We start from the raw sequence: 17486 nt of genomic DNA, 5'->3' as shown, positions 1-17486 counted from the left end.
AGAGGCCACAACAGTGAGAGGCCTGCGTACTGCAAAAATAAATAAAAATCATGGTTCTGTTTCTTCTGTGACAATATAAAAAGTACATGTCTTTTTCATCAGGATAGAAAATAAAGCTAAAGATAAATGTAAGCACCTCTGCCGTGCCTTCTCCGTTGGCTGCCACAAGTGCAGCAGAGCAGCCAGTGGTTCTGACAAAGCCCAACCGCGACAGAACTTTTAAGTTGCACTACGCAGGTGCCCAAGATGCTAGTTTTGTGTTTCCATGATTATGATAATATACAAATGAACAGGAAAGCAGTGATGCAAATGGAACCTCTCACAGAGGCTACAGGGACACATAACAGGAACAGAAGTTAGAGGCAGGGAATCCCCGGGACCAGCTCCCGGGACACAGAGCTAGGCCACACGTGAACGTCGACTTTCTGAGCCATAAAGAGCTACCCCATCCTTCTGTTAGATTTGTGGAGGCCCAGGAGAAGGAAGGGGTCTGAAAGTGGATGGTGGTCCCAACAGATTCTATTACCATTCCAAACTATCCGTACCACAGATGCCAGGCTGGCTCTGGCCAGAGGAATGTGAGCAACCATGGCACACGTCAGTTCCGGCCAGAAGCTCCGGGAGCCAGTGTGTCGCTGGCCATGCCCCTCTTTTTCCCTCTGTCATGAGATCACTGGCGTTTCCAGTAGAGGCAACTCCTTCTGTCTGAGGCCCAGATTAAAGTTCACGACCAACTCCCACTGGGCGTGTCACATGGGTAAGAAATGAGTCTTGGCTGGCAGACGCCACTGAGACTTTGGGATCATTTCTCACTGTAGCATCACTAAGCATAATCTGACTGACACGATGGGGATGCTACTGAGGTGAAGAACTCAACATCAGTGGCAACAGAGAAAGAGGGTTCATTTGTCTTGGATGCGTTTCTCTACCTGATCCCTGAGCAGGTAAGAAGCAGAGGTGAGGGCTGAGTACAGAGATGCCTAAGACACAGGGCCCCGGCCCCTTGGAGCCCATGGCTAACCAGAAAGGCTAGCCTCACCTCTCGTGTGGCTGGGTTTTCTCATTGCTCCCAGATGAACCTCACTCATCAGGCCCTGAGGGGACTCACACACCTACCAGGCCCAATGCAGAGACAGAAGATGCCTCTGAGGAGCCCTGGACGGCCAAGGAGGCTGTGAGGTGAGGGCAGTAGGCAAGAGCCACGTTCATCCCTTCCCAGCAGAGAGGGCAGTGCACGTCCAGAGCCCTGGGGCCCGCAGTCCCCTGGACTCGCGCTCACAGATGTTGTGCTTGGTCTCTGACCATCTCCATCAAGGTCACTCAGTGTTTCAGCGCACGCCCTGGGGAGATCAAAGCTTGTGCCTTGAGCTCAACACACTCAGTGAGCAAAGAAAGGACAGACATGGGCCCTCTCTCTACTCCACCCCAGGCAGGTGAGCCAGGAGCCATAGCCCTGGGAGACCGGCCAGTGTTCGTGGGGCCGGAGCGGAATTAGCGGAGTCTAAAGTCCTCGACTCCTCTGATTGTGGTGGCCCTGCAGGACCCCGCACCAACCCCAGAGGGAGGCTGAGATGTGGAAGTGATCTGCCCCTGCCCCAGGGATCCGGAAAGCCACCCTACCGTGGAACCAGGGGGCGATGGCTTTGGTGCTCCTCTCAAAGCCCGCGCGGCGAGGCAGCTGCTCCTCCTTAAACCAGCGCACTATGACTTCTCTGGAGACGGGACACAGGGGCCGCTCCCAAGTCCTGCTGAGACAGAGACCGAGTGCGGCAGAGTCAGGGAGAGAGCAGGGGGCGGCGAGAGGGGAAGGAAGGAGGGGGAGGGAGTGGGGGAGACCACTGTGAGACTGAACAGTCCCGACGCCCACACTCACGCCTGTGGACAGGATTAAATGAGTCCAGGTACTTGAAGGTGCTTTGCAGGTCATAATGTACCAGCTGTTACTGTTTTCCCCAAAAGAAAACTGTTGTCACTTAGTTTGAAAAAAAGCCACGCAAGTGCGAGTGCAAAGTAGGATAGGAGGGGATGTCAGAGGGAGAGAAAAGGCATATTTGCCCTCTAGAATGGCCAGGGCGTAAACAGCAGCGTCTATGAAGAAGGATCGTAATGTAATAGGAGCAAAATTATTCACACGTGCGTGTCCTCCGCCCTCCCCAAACCCGCACTGAAGAGAACTCTCGTTTTGCCCCTCCCCGTCTCACCCACCGCTGCCGTCTAAGGGGACACCTGGCTTGGCCAGCTAGCCTTCCATGTTTTATGAGGCAGAACCAGGACAGTGAACAGCCTCAATCTGCTCTGGAAACGGCTGAGCTTCACCCCCAAGAAGTAAGAGGGAAAAGGACAGAGGAAAGGGAGAGGGGAGGAAAGAGTCGCTGCACGGGCTGACTTTTGATGGAGAAGCAGGTGTGGAATTGAAGATCCTGGGAGGGAGATGAAGAGGGGCACCTGAAGAAGGTCTGAGTAATAAATCAGATTCTTTTTGATATTTTCTCATAAGTAAGCCCAGATTTTACTTGTTATACTGTGGCTCCTGAACGTATACAGAGACGGGGCCACGTGAGACCCACTGACATGAAGCCCAGTAAGGGTTTGACAGCACATTCCCCGTAACAACACACACCCCTGTGTGCTGAGGTGATATGCAGCAAGATCACACTGCACTGCTGTGTGGGATGAAAACAGAGCTTCAGCAGACTTTGGGCCCAGCATGAACAACCACAGCTTTCTCACCTTCCCCCGAGTGACAGCAACCTGGCACAGGCTCACACTGTCACTGCTGTCTGTCCACCTCACAGCACTGGCATTTAGAATTCACCACCGCTGTCGTCGTCTCTTATGAAATAAACCAGCACGATGTCCCCAAGTCTTTGCATTTCCCCTGCACCAACCAACACTTCGATGCTGAGCCCAGCACTTCCTGGCAAACCCCAGAAGGAGCCCCTATTTTTACCTGCCCTAAGATGAATCCACACACACACACACAGTAGTGAACACTGTAGATTTTAGAAAAGATGCAATAAGACAGGGGGTGAGGTTCCATTGAACAGCCTGAAGCCATCATCAGTGGAGTCTGTTCTCCAAACCCCTTGCTTCCCGCTGCCACCTCTGCAGGCTTTTTATTAACACCCCCTCCAACCAGCTTTGCTCCTCTGTATCCGCCCTTGAGGATTTCCCTCTTCTCAGGAACCTCAGGTGCTCTTCCTCTTTATGAAGCGGCACACTGCAGCCCTGCCCCAGCCTCTTCCTTCACACTTGCATTCCCCAATAAATAACTGTGCTCAGGGGGAAGAAATATCCTCTGGTTTCTAGGACTCATTCTCCTTAGAAGGCAAGAGGAGGTTATAAATAACAGCAAGGAAAATTCGTTCACTCTTGTCCCTCTGTTTCTAAGCAGAGAATCTGATTCCCCAGAATATAAATGCTAGGACCAAGTGCTCCAAGAGGCCACCTGGCCAGAAGCCTCACTTCTGCACCTGGAACTCTCTCCCATCAACAACGTGTCTGCCCCCAGCATAACCGGGCAAGCGTGGGCTGGCCGCCGGTGCCAGCACCACAGTGCTGAGGGCAGTGAGGCCACGGGGACCTGTTCCATGGGGCAGCCACAGGAAGGAGGCTGAGGCATGGCTTCTGGTGCCTGGGTCTGCCGCTCCATCTGCATGGTCCCTGGTCCCCCTGCTCCACCCAAGGCGGCACACTGTGGCTGTCACTTCTTCTTCTCTACTGACAGCCACACACAGTGAGCCTGGAGCCAGACTGCAACACAGTTCATGCAGCTCTGTCTTCTGGGCCTGAAGGACAAATTATACGTCTCCTTTAAAAAAAAAAGCACAAGAGGAAGAAGGCTTTTCTAACTATGTCTCCAAATCCAGGAAACATAAAAGAAAATCTGACCTCATAAAAATAAAGAACTCCCACATGACAGAAAACATCATCATAACAGACAAATGACAAATTGAGGGGAAAAAATGTTTATCACAAAGAAAAGCATCCCTAATATTTTCCCTAATATTTAAGGAGTTCCTAGAAACAGATGGCGAAAAGACCAATAACACAATGAAGAGGCAGGAAGGGAAATGAACAGACAGATAGAGAAATACCAAAGGCCCTTAAACATATACAAAATACTTCATCTCACACATAAACAGAAATGCAAATTTAAATTTTCACTGAGATATTATGTCTCACACAAAACAAAAGTCTGACAACGCACTGTTGGCAAGGCTAAAGGATGAGAGTGTTCATTGGTACCACCCCTGTGGAGGGCAAGTTGATGAGAACTATCAATACTATAAGTGCATGTAGCCCCTAACCCAGTGGTCCCACTTTTGGGAATCTCTCTTGTAGATAATAGTTGCGTGTCTACAAGGTTACTCATTAAGGGTACTGTTGGTAATAACCAAAGATTTCAAACAACACCAATGCCCATTAATAGAGGTTTTGAAAAATAAATTAGAGCACAGCCAGGCAGTGGAATACTATGCAGCTGTAAAAAGAAAACTAAATAAAAATAATCAGGTAAGAATCGATATGTAAAGACCTCCAAAAATTATAGTTAAATGGAAAAAAAATCAAGATGCAGAACCATGTGTATGATAGGCAAACTTTTATGCAAAAAAAAAAAAAAGGAGGAGATACAACTTTTCACCTTGGCAGTTGCAAAAAGGAACTGGGAGGACACATAAACTAAGAACAGTGGTTCCCTGTGCGGGGAAGAGGGAACTGAGTAGATGGACGGCAAGGATGGGAGTCAGCCTTTCCTCCATGTATCTTTTTAAACTTTCTGGTTTGTGAATCATATAAATGACAAGGAAGGAGGAAAGGAAGGGAGGGAAGGAAGGAAGGAATGCAGATGTCAGCTCTCCCTAGGCTGCAGGGAGAGGGAGGGGGTTTTATGAATAATCCTAAATCCCAATCAAAGCAAAACCCAGACAACCCTCTGTCATCTGGGGCTGAATGGACTCTTCTGCAGGTTTATTGTGGTTCAGGGAGCAGCAGGCACTCACCATCCAGCCTCTGAGCCCTCCCTCGGGCAGCAGACAATCAGCAATAATGAGGAGGGGAACCAACCTTAGGGCTGGCCTGAGGTGGGCACAGGCGGCAGGTCGAGAGGCTCCAGGCAACCTCTTGATCCTCCGTCCCAGCGATCATGGGCAGTCAGTCACCTGAGCGCCCTTGCCAAACCACTCATCAGCCCAGCGTGTAAGGACCCTCCTGCACTCAACTGCATTCATCTGCAACCGGCTATCAGAACCCGGGATGCACCAGCATCACCTGTGGTTACAAAAAGCAGCAGCGAGTTCTGGTTCCAGGCTGCTGGGCCACATTTAACCCATTTGAGGTCTTACATTACAAGTTCTTAACCTGGGGTCTACGGATCTTTTAGAGCTTGAAATTATATGCAAACGTTTTGGGGTATTTACATATGTGCATTTCGCAGAGAAGAGGGTACACAGCTTGCTTTAGATTCTCAAAGGAATCCTAGACCCCAAAGAGGTGAAGCCTCCCAGAACTCCAGAGTTGGTAGAAATCTCCAACCTTGACTCCTCTCCCCAACTCCTGCCCCATTACACAGACTAGGGCACTGAGGCCAACAGAGGGGAGATGACTAGCCCCAAATTAAACAGCAAGTCGGAGGCAGAGCCGGACCGGATCTCTGGTGCCCTACGCCCCAGCCGGAGGCCCTCCCCAAGACACACCGCGCATGCGGATGCGGGATGCGAGGTCCGCGACTCACCTGCCAGGCACGGCCAGGGGTGAAGGCGGCCCCGGGCCCAGGAGGTGGTGGTAGAGTCTCGCCTCCTGCTCGTGGCTCTGGCCGAGCTCTCGGAACCTGGAGCTGAGGCCAGCGACCGTGCCCTTCTGGATGGCGCGGAGGGAGTGGCGCCGGTACTCGTCCCGGGCGCGCTGGGCTCGGCGCCTTCTCTCCTCATCAGCCGCCTTGGACCGACGCACTGGAAAGGAATAGAGAGCGTGTTCACCCAGACCTGCAGCCCAGGCCACGCACTGAGCAAGCCAGTACATGGCCAGGAGCCCTGGGACTCACCCAGAATCCCAGGATTCATCCGGATGCACCCACGTGTGCTGCGTGGAGGCTTGGCACCCGGCAATGGCAGGCCCAACCTGAGCCAGCAGCCCTGGGTTAGCCTGTCCCTGTGGGGATAAAGACACTCATGACAGTTTGGGGTGGTCCAGCTGTTCCTGTGGCCCTGTTCCAGAATGAGCAAGCAACTTTTGGATGGAAATTTACACCTCCATGTGTAGTTCTTCCTGGAGTGCCCTGCTCAGAGCAGCTTCTCAAACCCTGTGCCCTGCCTCAAGGACACCTGTCCACCTTGAAGTGGTTAGCATCTCAAATACCACTGCCACCACCCATGCTGATTACAGCTTTCTCTGTGCCAAGCCCTGAGCTCCGGGCCCTCCCTGCAATATCGCATTATAGACGCTTCCTCCAGCCACCAAGGGAGGAAGGCACATCACTATGTTTGCACAGAAACCCAGCCTCCGGGAGGTTAAGCAACTTATCCGAAGTTAAATAGCTAATAAGGGGCAGAGCCAGGGTCGGAACCCAGGTGTGTCTGGCTCTGAAACCCATGCAGCTCTCTACGCCACTCTATCCCACCTCTCAAGCTTCCTTTCATTTTAAAATCAGGTGTATCTGACACCAGAGCCCCTGCTCTTTCCTACAAAAAGCCACAAGAGCATTTAAGACCATCCCATCCAACCTCCTCATGTTATTCACGTGGAAACTGCTTTCCAAGGAAGGACGCTGACTTGCCCAGCTGGGTCAGTGGCCAAGCCTGGCCGGGAACCACCCTGGCTGCTACCACAGGATGAGTTGTTGGAAACTCTGGAGTCCCAGTTACGGTGCCCTTTCTCTTTGGTTTCCTGTGGCCTTGACAGCTGGTGGGTGAGTGTGTTGGAGGGAAGGGAGGGGATCCTTTGACAGCTGTGTCACGTCACAGGTTCCAGAATGCCACAAGGCCCCTCTCTGGCCTCTGTCTTTTCATGTTCCTCAAGGCAGGGTGGACATCTGCAAGTTGCTGTTTCTAAAACTCAAAAGGGAGCCCTGGGGCTGGGAAAGTGCCGAGAGAGGGGACAAAACCTGCTGCAGGTACGGTCTAGAATTAAAACCAATTATTTTGTAGTCTGATTGCATCGTGTCAGGCCCCTGTCTGCCTCTAAAATCCAATCCTTTTGTAGAGAACTCGTGGAGCTGGCCGTGTCCTTCTCGTTGTGCAAGACCTGGGATTGCCCTGGCCCAAGCAGGTCCCCCTCCCCCCGGGAGTAAAATCTTACCCACAGTCTAATTCTACTCCAATCTCCATCCAATACCTGTGCAGCGAGCACCTACAACCTACCAGTCAGAGAACTGTGTTCTGTTAGCATTTGGAGGATACAAGGCACATGGCCCTCATGCTGAAAGAAAGCGCTTCTCCTTCTCAGGTTGTCAAAGTCCACCCTCGAAACATAACATCCCCCAGATCTGAGGAAGGCAGCAGGAAGTCTGTCCCTCAGAAGGTATTTATGGATGTGGAAGTCACATGCAGAGGAGCTAATAAGCTGAGAGCTCCAGGGCAGGAGGGAAATTTTCTTTGGTCTATTCACTGATGCATTCTAGTGCCTAGAATACATATGTATCAGTCAGCAGGTGATAATATGCTTGGATGACTGTGCCCAATTAAGTACTTAACTCTGCCAGGCCCTGAACTGGATATAGAGACAGCAAAGACCAGACGCTTCCCTCAAGGCACTCAGAGCCTAGCTGGGAAAATCAGACAAATAAATATCTCTAGCACAAGGAGAACAGGGACTGATCAAGTACTGTCAGAGTTTAGGGGCGGTAGCACTCACATTCTATGAGGAAGCCAGGAGCCACCAAAGGAGATGGAGCATTCCACTGGGTCTGGAAAGGTCAATAGGAGTTCTTCCAGAAAAAGAAGGAGGAATCCATCCCAGGGGGGAAAAAGCCCTGTATTTCCACTCCAGGTACTAAGAACACCATAGTGCCTGCTACCACAGGCTCAAACAAGGCCAGGTTTCCCAGCACAGGCTTTGCGGTCACGAGACTACAAACTAAACATAGAAGCTTGTGCCCTCTAAGGGCCAGTGACCTTTGAGTGTTGACAGCCCCTGAGAGACAGTCACACTCAGTGACAGAAGGAAGTCACATGCAAACTACGAAGACAGATTTTTGGAACTTGGCTAGGAGAGTGCACAAGCTGTGGGTCACAGAGGGACTAAACCCAGCCTCCTAAAAGCCAGCTCTAGTTTTGCCACTGTCTGCCTCAGAAGCCTTCAGTGGCTCCCAACGCACACAGGACAAAGGGCAAACCCCTTGGCCCCTAGGGAGCATCCTGCCCGCCCCACTTTCTTTCCCAGCCCAGTGGGCCTCTGAGCTCCTGCCCACACTCTGTGTTCAGGCGCCACCAAGCTCCCCACCATTCTGCGAACTCTCCCCTGTGCAGCTGTGTCCACCGACTCAGACCAACCGTGATGCCCAGGCAGAGGCGTGGAGGGCACTTGGAGGTGAGGATGCAGCTGAGGCTGCAACAGGAAGCCAGCCCTGCCGCCCAGGGGCCGATGTGGAGTCAGACAGGTTAACGGCCGCTCCGAGAGGGCTCTCTTGGGTCCTTTTCTTTTCTCGTGTTCTTTTTTTGAGACATAATTGACATATGTAAGCTTAAGGTGTACTATGTGCTGATGTGATACAGTTAAAATATTACAAAATGATTACCACCATAGCATTAGCTAACACCTCCGTCAGGTTCCGTAGTTAATTTTGTGTGGTGAGAACATTTAAGATCTAGTCTCGGGGCTTCTCTGGTGGCGCAGTGGTTGAGAGTCCGCCTGCCGATGCAGGGGACACGGGTTCGTGCCCCGGTCCGGGAAGATCCCACATGCCGCAGAGCGGCTGGGCCCGTGAGCCATGGCCACTGAGCCTGTGCATCCGGAGCCTGTGCTCCGCAACGGGAGAGGCCACAACAGTGAGAGGCCCGCGTATCGCAAAAAAAAAAAAAGATCTAGTCTCGGCAACTTTGAAGCATATAACATATTGTTGACTGTAATCCCTAGGCTGTGCATTAGATCCCCAGAATTTATTCATCTTCTAACTGCAAGTTTGTACCCTTTGACCAACATCTCCCTAACTCCCCCCCACCTCCCCCTTCATACCCCCCCACCCACGGCCCCTGGTAACCACCATTCTACTCTTTGTTTCTACAAGTTCGGCTTGTTTAGATTTCACATATAGGTGATATCGTGTAGTATTTTTCTCTGTCTGACTTTTTTCAGTTAGCATAATGCCCTGAAGGTCCATGTCTGTTGTTGCAAACGGCAGGATATCCTTCATTCCCGTGGTCTTTATCCAATCATCCGTTGACAGATGTTCATGTTGTTTCTATAGCTTGGCTATTGTGAATAATGTTGCAATAAACAGGGGAGTACAGATATCTCTTTAATAGCCTGATTTCATTTCCTTTGGAAATATACCCAGAAGGGGGATTGCTGGGTCATATGGTAGCTTTATTTTTAATTTTTTGAGGAACCTCCATACTGTTCGCCATAGCGGCTGCACCATTTGATATTCCCACCAACAGTGCACAGGGTTCCCTCTTCTCCCATCCTCACCAACACCCCATGCCAGCTTTCTTAAGAAAGCTCTGTGCCTCTAGGCCTCACTTTACACCTCTGGCAAAATGAGAATGACAGCCACACTGAGTTACTACGAAGATTCAATGAAACATAAAATTCTATAAGCTATGAAGTACTTTTTTTTAAAGCAATGTCTTACTAAATCAGGCCTCTGAACTTGATCCTTTCTTCAAATTTCCCAAAGCCTGATTCTGGAACCTAGCTGCCTGGGTTCAGATCTCAACTTCATTTACCATCTGTGTGACACTGGACAAGTTACTTAATCACCCTGGGCCTCCGTTTCCTCAAAAGTAAAATGGACATAATAAGAGTCCCTACCTCATAAAGTTGTTATGAGTTGTTAAGAGAGCTAATAATATAAACCACTTAGACCTGTGTCAGGTACATTTTAAGCACCATGATAAGCGTTAGCTAAAACTTTTATTTTCATTAGCCCTGGCATTGCCATGTTCAAAATGTAGCCATAAACAATTCTTGGCCAGTCCAGGAGGGGGCACCCTTGATGCTCGGTCACATGAAATCTGGGTCTGTTTACAAGCAGTGCGAGATCTTAGTTCCCCGACCAGGGATTGAACCCGGGGCCACAGCAGTGAAAGTGCCGAGTCCTAACCACTGGACTGCCAGGTACTCCCAGCTTACCCTAAATTAAGCTTTGAAATCTTAAAAGGTTGCTTCTGTTCCTTCTCTGAATCCGGGATAGATTCGAACTGTATCATATGACTGCCATGGAAACCCTCAGCCAGAATCTGAAGTTTTTTCTTCTATCCCATTGAAAACAACCATAAGCATCTGTGCCCTGAAGCAGCAAGTATCGGACAGTCCTTGTCCCCGGAGGACGCACTGCAGAGACGAGGGCCCCAACCGAGTCACCGGCTTCCTCCCACGGCCCATGTTCCCAGGGCCTGCACTGCATGCAGAACAAAGGGGGGCCATGGCCATCTCCACTTCTAAGGTAGGTTCCAGGGTCTCCTTTCTCCATCTCATCTCTCAGAAATACATAAAGACAGCTGAGCAGCATGAAAACACTGAGGACCAGAAGAAAAGCTGAATTTAGAGACTGAAAAAATGGACCAACCACAATAAGATTCCTCTTCACACCTATTTGGATAGCTATTATTTTTTAAATTTTTAAATATAAAAAAAAAGATGAAAATAGCAAGTATTGGCAAGGACATGGAGAAATTGGAGCCCTTATGCATTGTTGGTGGGAATGTGAAATGGTGCAGCTGCTGCGGAAAGTAGTACAGCAATTCCATAAAAGATTAAACATACAATTACCATATGATCCAGCAATGCCAGTTCTGGATATGTACCCAAAAGAATTGAGAGCAGGAATTCAAACAAATATTTGTACAGCCATGTTCATAACAGCATGATTAACAATAGCCAAAAGGTGGAAATAACCCAAATGTCCATCGATGGATAAATAAAGAAAATATAGGATACACATACAAGTAACAGTATCCAGCCTTCAAAAAGGGAGGAAATTCTGACACAGGCTACAACATGGATGAATCTTAAAGACATTATGCTAAGTGAATAAGCCAGCCACAAAAGGACAAACGTTGTACGATTTCACTTACACTCCACTTATTGCACTTAGAGTAGTTAAATTCACAGAGTAGAAAGTGGCGGCTGCCAGGGGCTACAGGAAGGGTGAAATGAGTTTTAGTTTAATGGGGACAGAGTTTCAGTGTGGGAAGATAACCGACGTTGGAGGTGGGTGGTGGTCATGGTAGCACAACACTATGAATGCCACTGAACTACACACCTAAAAATGGGTAATTTTAAGTTGTATATTTTACCACAATTTATTTGGTTTTTTTTACCTTTTTGGGGTGGGGGGAGGGCCGTGCCGTACAGGATGCGGGATCTTAGTTCCCTGACCAGGGATCAAACCTGCACCCCTGCATTGGGAGCACGGAATCTTAACCACTGGACCACCAGGGAAGTCCCCTACCACAATTAAAATGAAAAAAACAAAAGGACCTTCTGGCTTGGGGAGCACCAGGCTGAGAATGAAGAGGCCAGAGCACAGCAGGGTGTCACCATTAGCTAGAAATGTCCCCAGCTGTGTCCCTGCTGCCATCTTTCCGTTCTCTCACCTGCAGATCAGGGGGAAAGATCCCTTCCATCTCTGCTCTCCTAGCATGAGGATGCACCCACATCTGCCCAGCGTGGGACCACCTCCCAGAGCTAAGACACCACCCTCCAGGACTGCCTGGCCTGCAGCCCTGCTGCGCAAAAGAAACCAAGTCCCACAGTCTGCGGAGTCCAGCCACACCCATGCCAGAGCTGGGAGTTTCAGCTGTCCCAGGCTCGGGGGTGGGGAGACAGCTGAGCATTCTGCTTGACTTTGCTCCTAACTCTCTATCTAGCCCAGGACAAGTTTTCATCTCTCTGGGTCTTAGTTTTCCCTCCATGGAAAATAGAGACCACCCCCCGCTTCGTCCAAGGGCTGCCAGAACGGCCAGGCTGCTCTGGAATCACGTCCTTGCCTGTGCCCCAGGCTCCTGCTCAGTTCTCCAATGCTGAAGAGAAACCGCAGGAGTTGGGTTTCCTCTTGGCAGCATCTCTGGGAGCAGTTGCATAGCTCCAGAGATATGGCCAGGCTAGTCATTGCAAGAGGCAGGGTTTTTAACACTTTAAATAACACATTCGGGCACTAAAAACACACTTATTCAGCACGTGTGTATAGTGCCTCCCTGTGCCAGCTCCATGCCGTGCAGGCCCGACCTGTGCATTGCACAGCTCCAGGGGGCGCTGTCGCCCACGACCATCATTGATATGTACAGATGTGACAATTTCCTGGTAGATGGCAGTGTAGCGTCTTACAGAATCAGTGCCTTTTTCTAATTTTCACAAGGTCACCATATCAGCTGGCTGCCTGGCTAGGGGATGTGGATAGAGCAACCAGCAAGACACAGTCCACGCCCTTGGAGAGCTTACTGCCTGGGAGAGGAAACATGCCAGCAAATGATGAATGGAGCTGTGTGGGGTGTGCACAGCGTGCCGCGGGGCCCCGGAGAGGGGGCACCTCATCCAGGCAGAGAAATCCTCTGGAGAAGGACATCTAAGCTGATGCCTGGTGGACACACAGGATTCAGCAAAGAGACGCCAAGGAGAGGCTATCCTAGGCAGAGGAAGCTCAGGGGCAGAGGCCCAGAGGCAAGAGGGAGTTGGAGCATCCCTCTTAGAATGGCTGGGGGGAGCTCCTGTGGGGAGGGGACAAGAGGTGAAGATGCAGAAACAGAAAAGGCCATTTAGGAGACCAATAAATACCGGCTAATTAATTTTAGTGCTTTACCAAAGGGTGATGGACGCCACTGAAAGGCTTTAAGCAGGAGAGCAGGATGCCCGTTTGCACTTTTCAAAGACTGACTTGGCTATGGTGTTGGAAATGAATCTGACAGGAACAAGAATAGACGCTTGGAAACAAGAAACCTAGGCAAAGAGCAATGGGGTTAATGTCAGGACAATGGGAAGGAGGGGAGTAAATTCAGAGCATATTGAGGAGGTCAAATCTTTACAACTTGGTGGTTTGGGGATTGGTAGTGAGCCAAAAAAGAGAGACCAGAATGACAGCCAAGTTTCTGCCTCTGACAGTCAGGTGATGAGGCAGGTGGGGGAAGAGGAGGATGGAGTTTTGGATGTGTGGAGTGAGAGGTGCCTATGGGATTCAGGGGGGAAGGTCCAGGGGCCACAAGGTTCTGGAAGATCATTAACTGTTGCTCTTCATGAGACCCGTCTCTAGAGCACTTGCCCATGGTTCTCCCTACCTCTGCCCAGATCGAAAAGACTCAGTGCTGAATAGAATTCAGATGAGCCAGTTACAGCCTGCCGAGAAACCAAACGCTTCAAAGCAACATCAATTTGCAGTAACCCCTTGGGTGAATAGCACAATGTCTCTGAAAATTAGCGAATAATCCTATATACAGGAAAAGGCACCAATAAAGATTTAAATTGTGTATGTGTGTAGATGTGTTTAAATTCTGCTCCATTTTCTGCTTCATGGGAACCTTGGACAACTTGAATTACTATACCTACACTTTATTTCCTCATCTGTAAAATGAGGGCCTCGTAGGGTTACTTTGAGACATCAATGAGATTGTACATAGATGGGGCTTGGACAGTTTCGGGCACATGGAGGAGGTTCATTAAATATTATCTATTGTTGTTGTTATGATCATGTTGACTGTGAGATAAGGGGACTGGAATACCACCTTTAGGATGGGTCCAGCCCCATTAAGGCACAAAAGGTGGGGAAGTGGTGTAAGAATGGGGGCTGGGTAGAGTCAGGAGCTCTTGTCAGGGAAATGGGAAAAATGAAAGTTCGTGAGAAGGGTACGTTTCCTGACCCCTGGGAGAAGGGAAACGGGTGGTCCGGATGCTGAAGGATATACATACAGGCCTCTGGTGACTCAACCTGCTGGAGCACCGTCACCTGGGGAGAGGACGTGTTTGGTGCCAAGACAGTGAGCTCTGATGAGCCTCGGGGAAACCCCGTGAGGCTCACCAACAGCTAAACAAGGCCAAAGGAAGGGGCTGTCTCTACCTGCACCCCGAGGCTTCTGAGATCACCTGTCAACCATCCTTGTTCTGCTTGCAATCCTGATTGCTGCCAACAGTGACCCCCTGTGGCCACCAGGAGGAACTTCAGGGGTGCCTTAAGACCAGAGCGCTCCCCATGCCAGCGTGACGCTCCGAAAGACTTCACTTTGGGGACAATATAAAGCGCCCAGGGATTCCTGAGTAATTCAAGAGGAGAGCAGGACATGAATCAGGCATGTGGGGACTCACGCTGGCATCATTCTGAGCTGTAAAGCCAAAAATATATGGCACCTGGAGTTTGGGGATCAGTTCAAACTTACGTCCAAGGAGCAACTACACAATTTCCCATCCCGTCAGCAGAGAGAAAAAAAATCCTTCCGTGCTATCCTTCAGCTTTCCTTCAAGCCCAAAACTCTTCTCTGCCCACCCCGTCGGCAGACCCATACCCCATCTCCACAGGCCCCTTCAAGCTCTGCCTGTGTCAAGCGCACAGCATTTTAGAATCACTGACTTTAAACCCAGACTCCAGAGCACATGCCCTTTTATGAGCGAAGAGAACAGAACCAGCATAACTGGACTCCCTACTGGGCCCGAGCACATATTTTCTCAGCTCTGACCGAAACCCCACAAGGCGTGCGACACTAGAGTGCTAGTTATGGGTAGGGGGGGCCCACAACCGGGATCACACAGCTCAAAGAGGGAGGGGAGGAGTGAACAGTCACACAGCTCCAATTTTTGTAAATGATACCGTTAACCAAGTCAGGCCGGCTCATCTCTAAATCTCTGGATGACTAAAGGTTATCTAACTCGCACTCTTCCAAATTCACAGTTGAGAAATTATTAAGTGAATTTCTGCCTGATATATTCAGAGCTTCTCAGAAGCCAGAGCCTGCTCCGCTGTTTGAACTGAATAACTAACTCTGTATTCAAGTGATATTAGAGGGAACAATTCCCTTTTTTTCTAACTTGGAGAATTTAATTTAGGTGTTTTATCGAAAACTGCTGCTCCCAGTAGATTAATGGCCCACTATATCTTTCATATTAAGTTAATTGAGTGCAGAATGGCTTTGCTGGATTTGAATGACAGCCTCCAGGGTTTAGCTCGTCATTCTTTAAGAAAGCATAAAATGAGGAACCAAAATCATGGGCCTGAATGATCACATCTTTTCTCTGTTCAGGGTAGGTTTTTCCATTTTCGGTTGCCACACAGTACATTAATTAGCAATCAGGCAGCACTGGGGCCAAATGATTTCCATCCTCCGTCACCAATGAAACACCAGCCCAGCCCATAACTTTCCATCTCATTGTGTAGCTACAAAAAAGAGGGACACTTCGTGAGTGACAGCCCTTCACAACTTAGAGAGCACCTGTGCTTCCTCCCGCTCATTTCACCCTCAGCTCTCCGTGATTACCCTCAGCTCACAAATGAAGAAACTGAGAAATGGAGCAGAGCGAGAACTTGCTCGAGGTCACACACCAGGAAGTGGCAGAGCTAGGACCGGGCTCCCAGCCCATTGCTCCTTCCCCAGACCACAGTAGCCTCGTGTGACTTCACTCTGTGATCGTTCACTATTTTTTTCAGTATAAATTTTGTCCTGCCTTCTTTTTTCACCCATCTCTTCATCCATTCCAAATTTAAACAAATGAATTCTTCGTTCGCTCTTGCCCATCTTATCTTTCTGGCCTCATTTCCATCATTACCCACCATGAACCCCAGGCTGCAACCACATCAAAGCATGTGTCGTGTTCTATGCACGTTATGACCTTGCTTTTGCTCAGAACTGTTCCCTCGGCTGCGATGCCCTTGCCCGCCTTATTTACCTCCCCACATTTCCCAAACCAAATGCCATTTCCTCCAGGAGGCCTTTCCAAATGTACAAATATTCTGTAGCAAAATATTACAGGATTCTTGCATCTATGTTTATCAAGGGTACTGGCTTGTAATTTTCTTTGCTTGTATTGTCTCTATCTGGCTTTGGTATGAGATGATGCTGGCCTCCTAAAATAAGTTTGGAAGTGTTCCCTCCTCTTCAATTTTTTGGAATATTTTGAGAAAGACTTGTATTAATTCTTTTTTAAATGTTCAGTAGAATTCATCACTGAAGCCATCTGCTCCTGGACTTTTCTCTGTTGGCAGATTTTTTATGACTGATTCAACATTCTTTTTTTGTTTTTTTCCAAGGCCAGTATGTTTGTTTTATTATTATTATTTTTGTTTGACTTAAGATGGTTGAATGATTTCATTTTCATTTATAAGCATTACAAGAATTCCCATGCAAAAACCAAGACCGTATATGCCTAATTCCAATCGGCCAAATTCCAACCCATGAGACTGGACATTCAAGATCAAAATCAAAATGTTGCTTGACCTTTCCAATAGTAGACGTCACGGTCATCCTTTGAGAGATCGGCAGGCCCCTGAACTCCCAAACGCTACAGTTTGCCATGAGTTCATACCAAAACAGGGAGCCAATCGATGCCTTGCAGCACCTAAACCTGGCAAGTAATTTCATTCATGAAGACAGGACACCTCTACACCAAGGCTGCCACCCACAGTTATCTCCTGGTTCCTGCTGTATAGAAAAACCTGCTTTTGAACAGGCATGGTATCTTCTATTTGGGGACTGATATTAATTTTTCCTTCCAGTTTTCCTCAAAACTCTCAGTAGAAGCAAAGAGACTTTACAAAAAAAGCTTACCTCTATAATGTCAAAAGAAATACAGTTGACCCATGAATAATGCGGGGTCAGTGGCACCGACCCCTGTGAGGCTGAATATCCGTATATAACTTTATGATTCAATATTCTTATTAGTAACTGGACGGTTCAGATTTTCTATTTCTTCATGATTCGGTCTTGGTAGGTTGTATGTTTCTAGAAAGTTATTCATTTCTTCTAGGTTATCTAATTTGTTGGAATATAATTGTTCATAACAGTTTCTTATGATCCTCAGTATTTTTGTGGCAGTCGTTAGGTAGCTGCAAATCAAAATCACGATGAGGTAGCACTTCCTACCCATTAGGATGGCTATAAAGCAAAACACCACGAAAAACAAGTGCTGACAAGGATATGAAGAACTTGGAACACTCACACATTGCTTGCAGAAATGTAAAATGGTACAGTCACTTTGGAAAACAGTATGACAGTTTCTCAAAATGTTAAACAGAGAGTTATCCTATGACCCAGAAATTCCACTCCTGGATATATATCCAAGAGAAATGAAAATATATGTTCACACAAAAACATACACAAATACTCAGAGCAACATCACCTATAATAGCCAAA

At 48.7% G+C, this 17486-nt stretch overlaps 1 protein-coding gene across 3 annotated transcripts in view; it reads right to left on the bottom strand.

The window, feature by feature from the left end:
* The window catches only part of SH2D4B (SH2 domain containing 4B), a gene marked incomplete at its 5' end in the record, with an annotated part of 80350 nt that overhangs the window by 20450 nt on the left and 42414 nt on the right, over positions 1-17486 (bottom strand). For 2 of the 3 annotated variants that reach the window (XM_082673886.1, XM_082673885.1), the window contains 2 exons: positions 1621-1745; positions 5735-5951. In XM_082673886.1, the coding sequence (XP_082530012.1) occupies positions 1621-1745; positions 5735-5951 (342 nt within the window). Of the gene's footprint in view, positions 1-1620; positions 1749-5734; positions 5952-17486 lie in introns of all 3 variants that reach the window. The other variant, XM_082673884.1, reaches the window with a different exon arrangement.

This window comes from Grampus griseus, assembly GCF_964374135.1.
Source record: "Grampus griseus genome assembly, chromosome: 16".
Taxonomy (NCBI): domain Eukaryota; kingdom Metazoa; phylum Chordata; class Mammalia; order Artiodactyla; family Delphinidae; genus Grampus; species Grampus griseus.
Note: the sequence above shows the minus strand (reverse complement) of the source record. Positions and strands in the feature narration are given on the sequence as shown.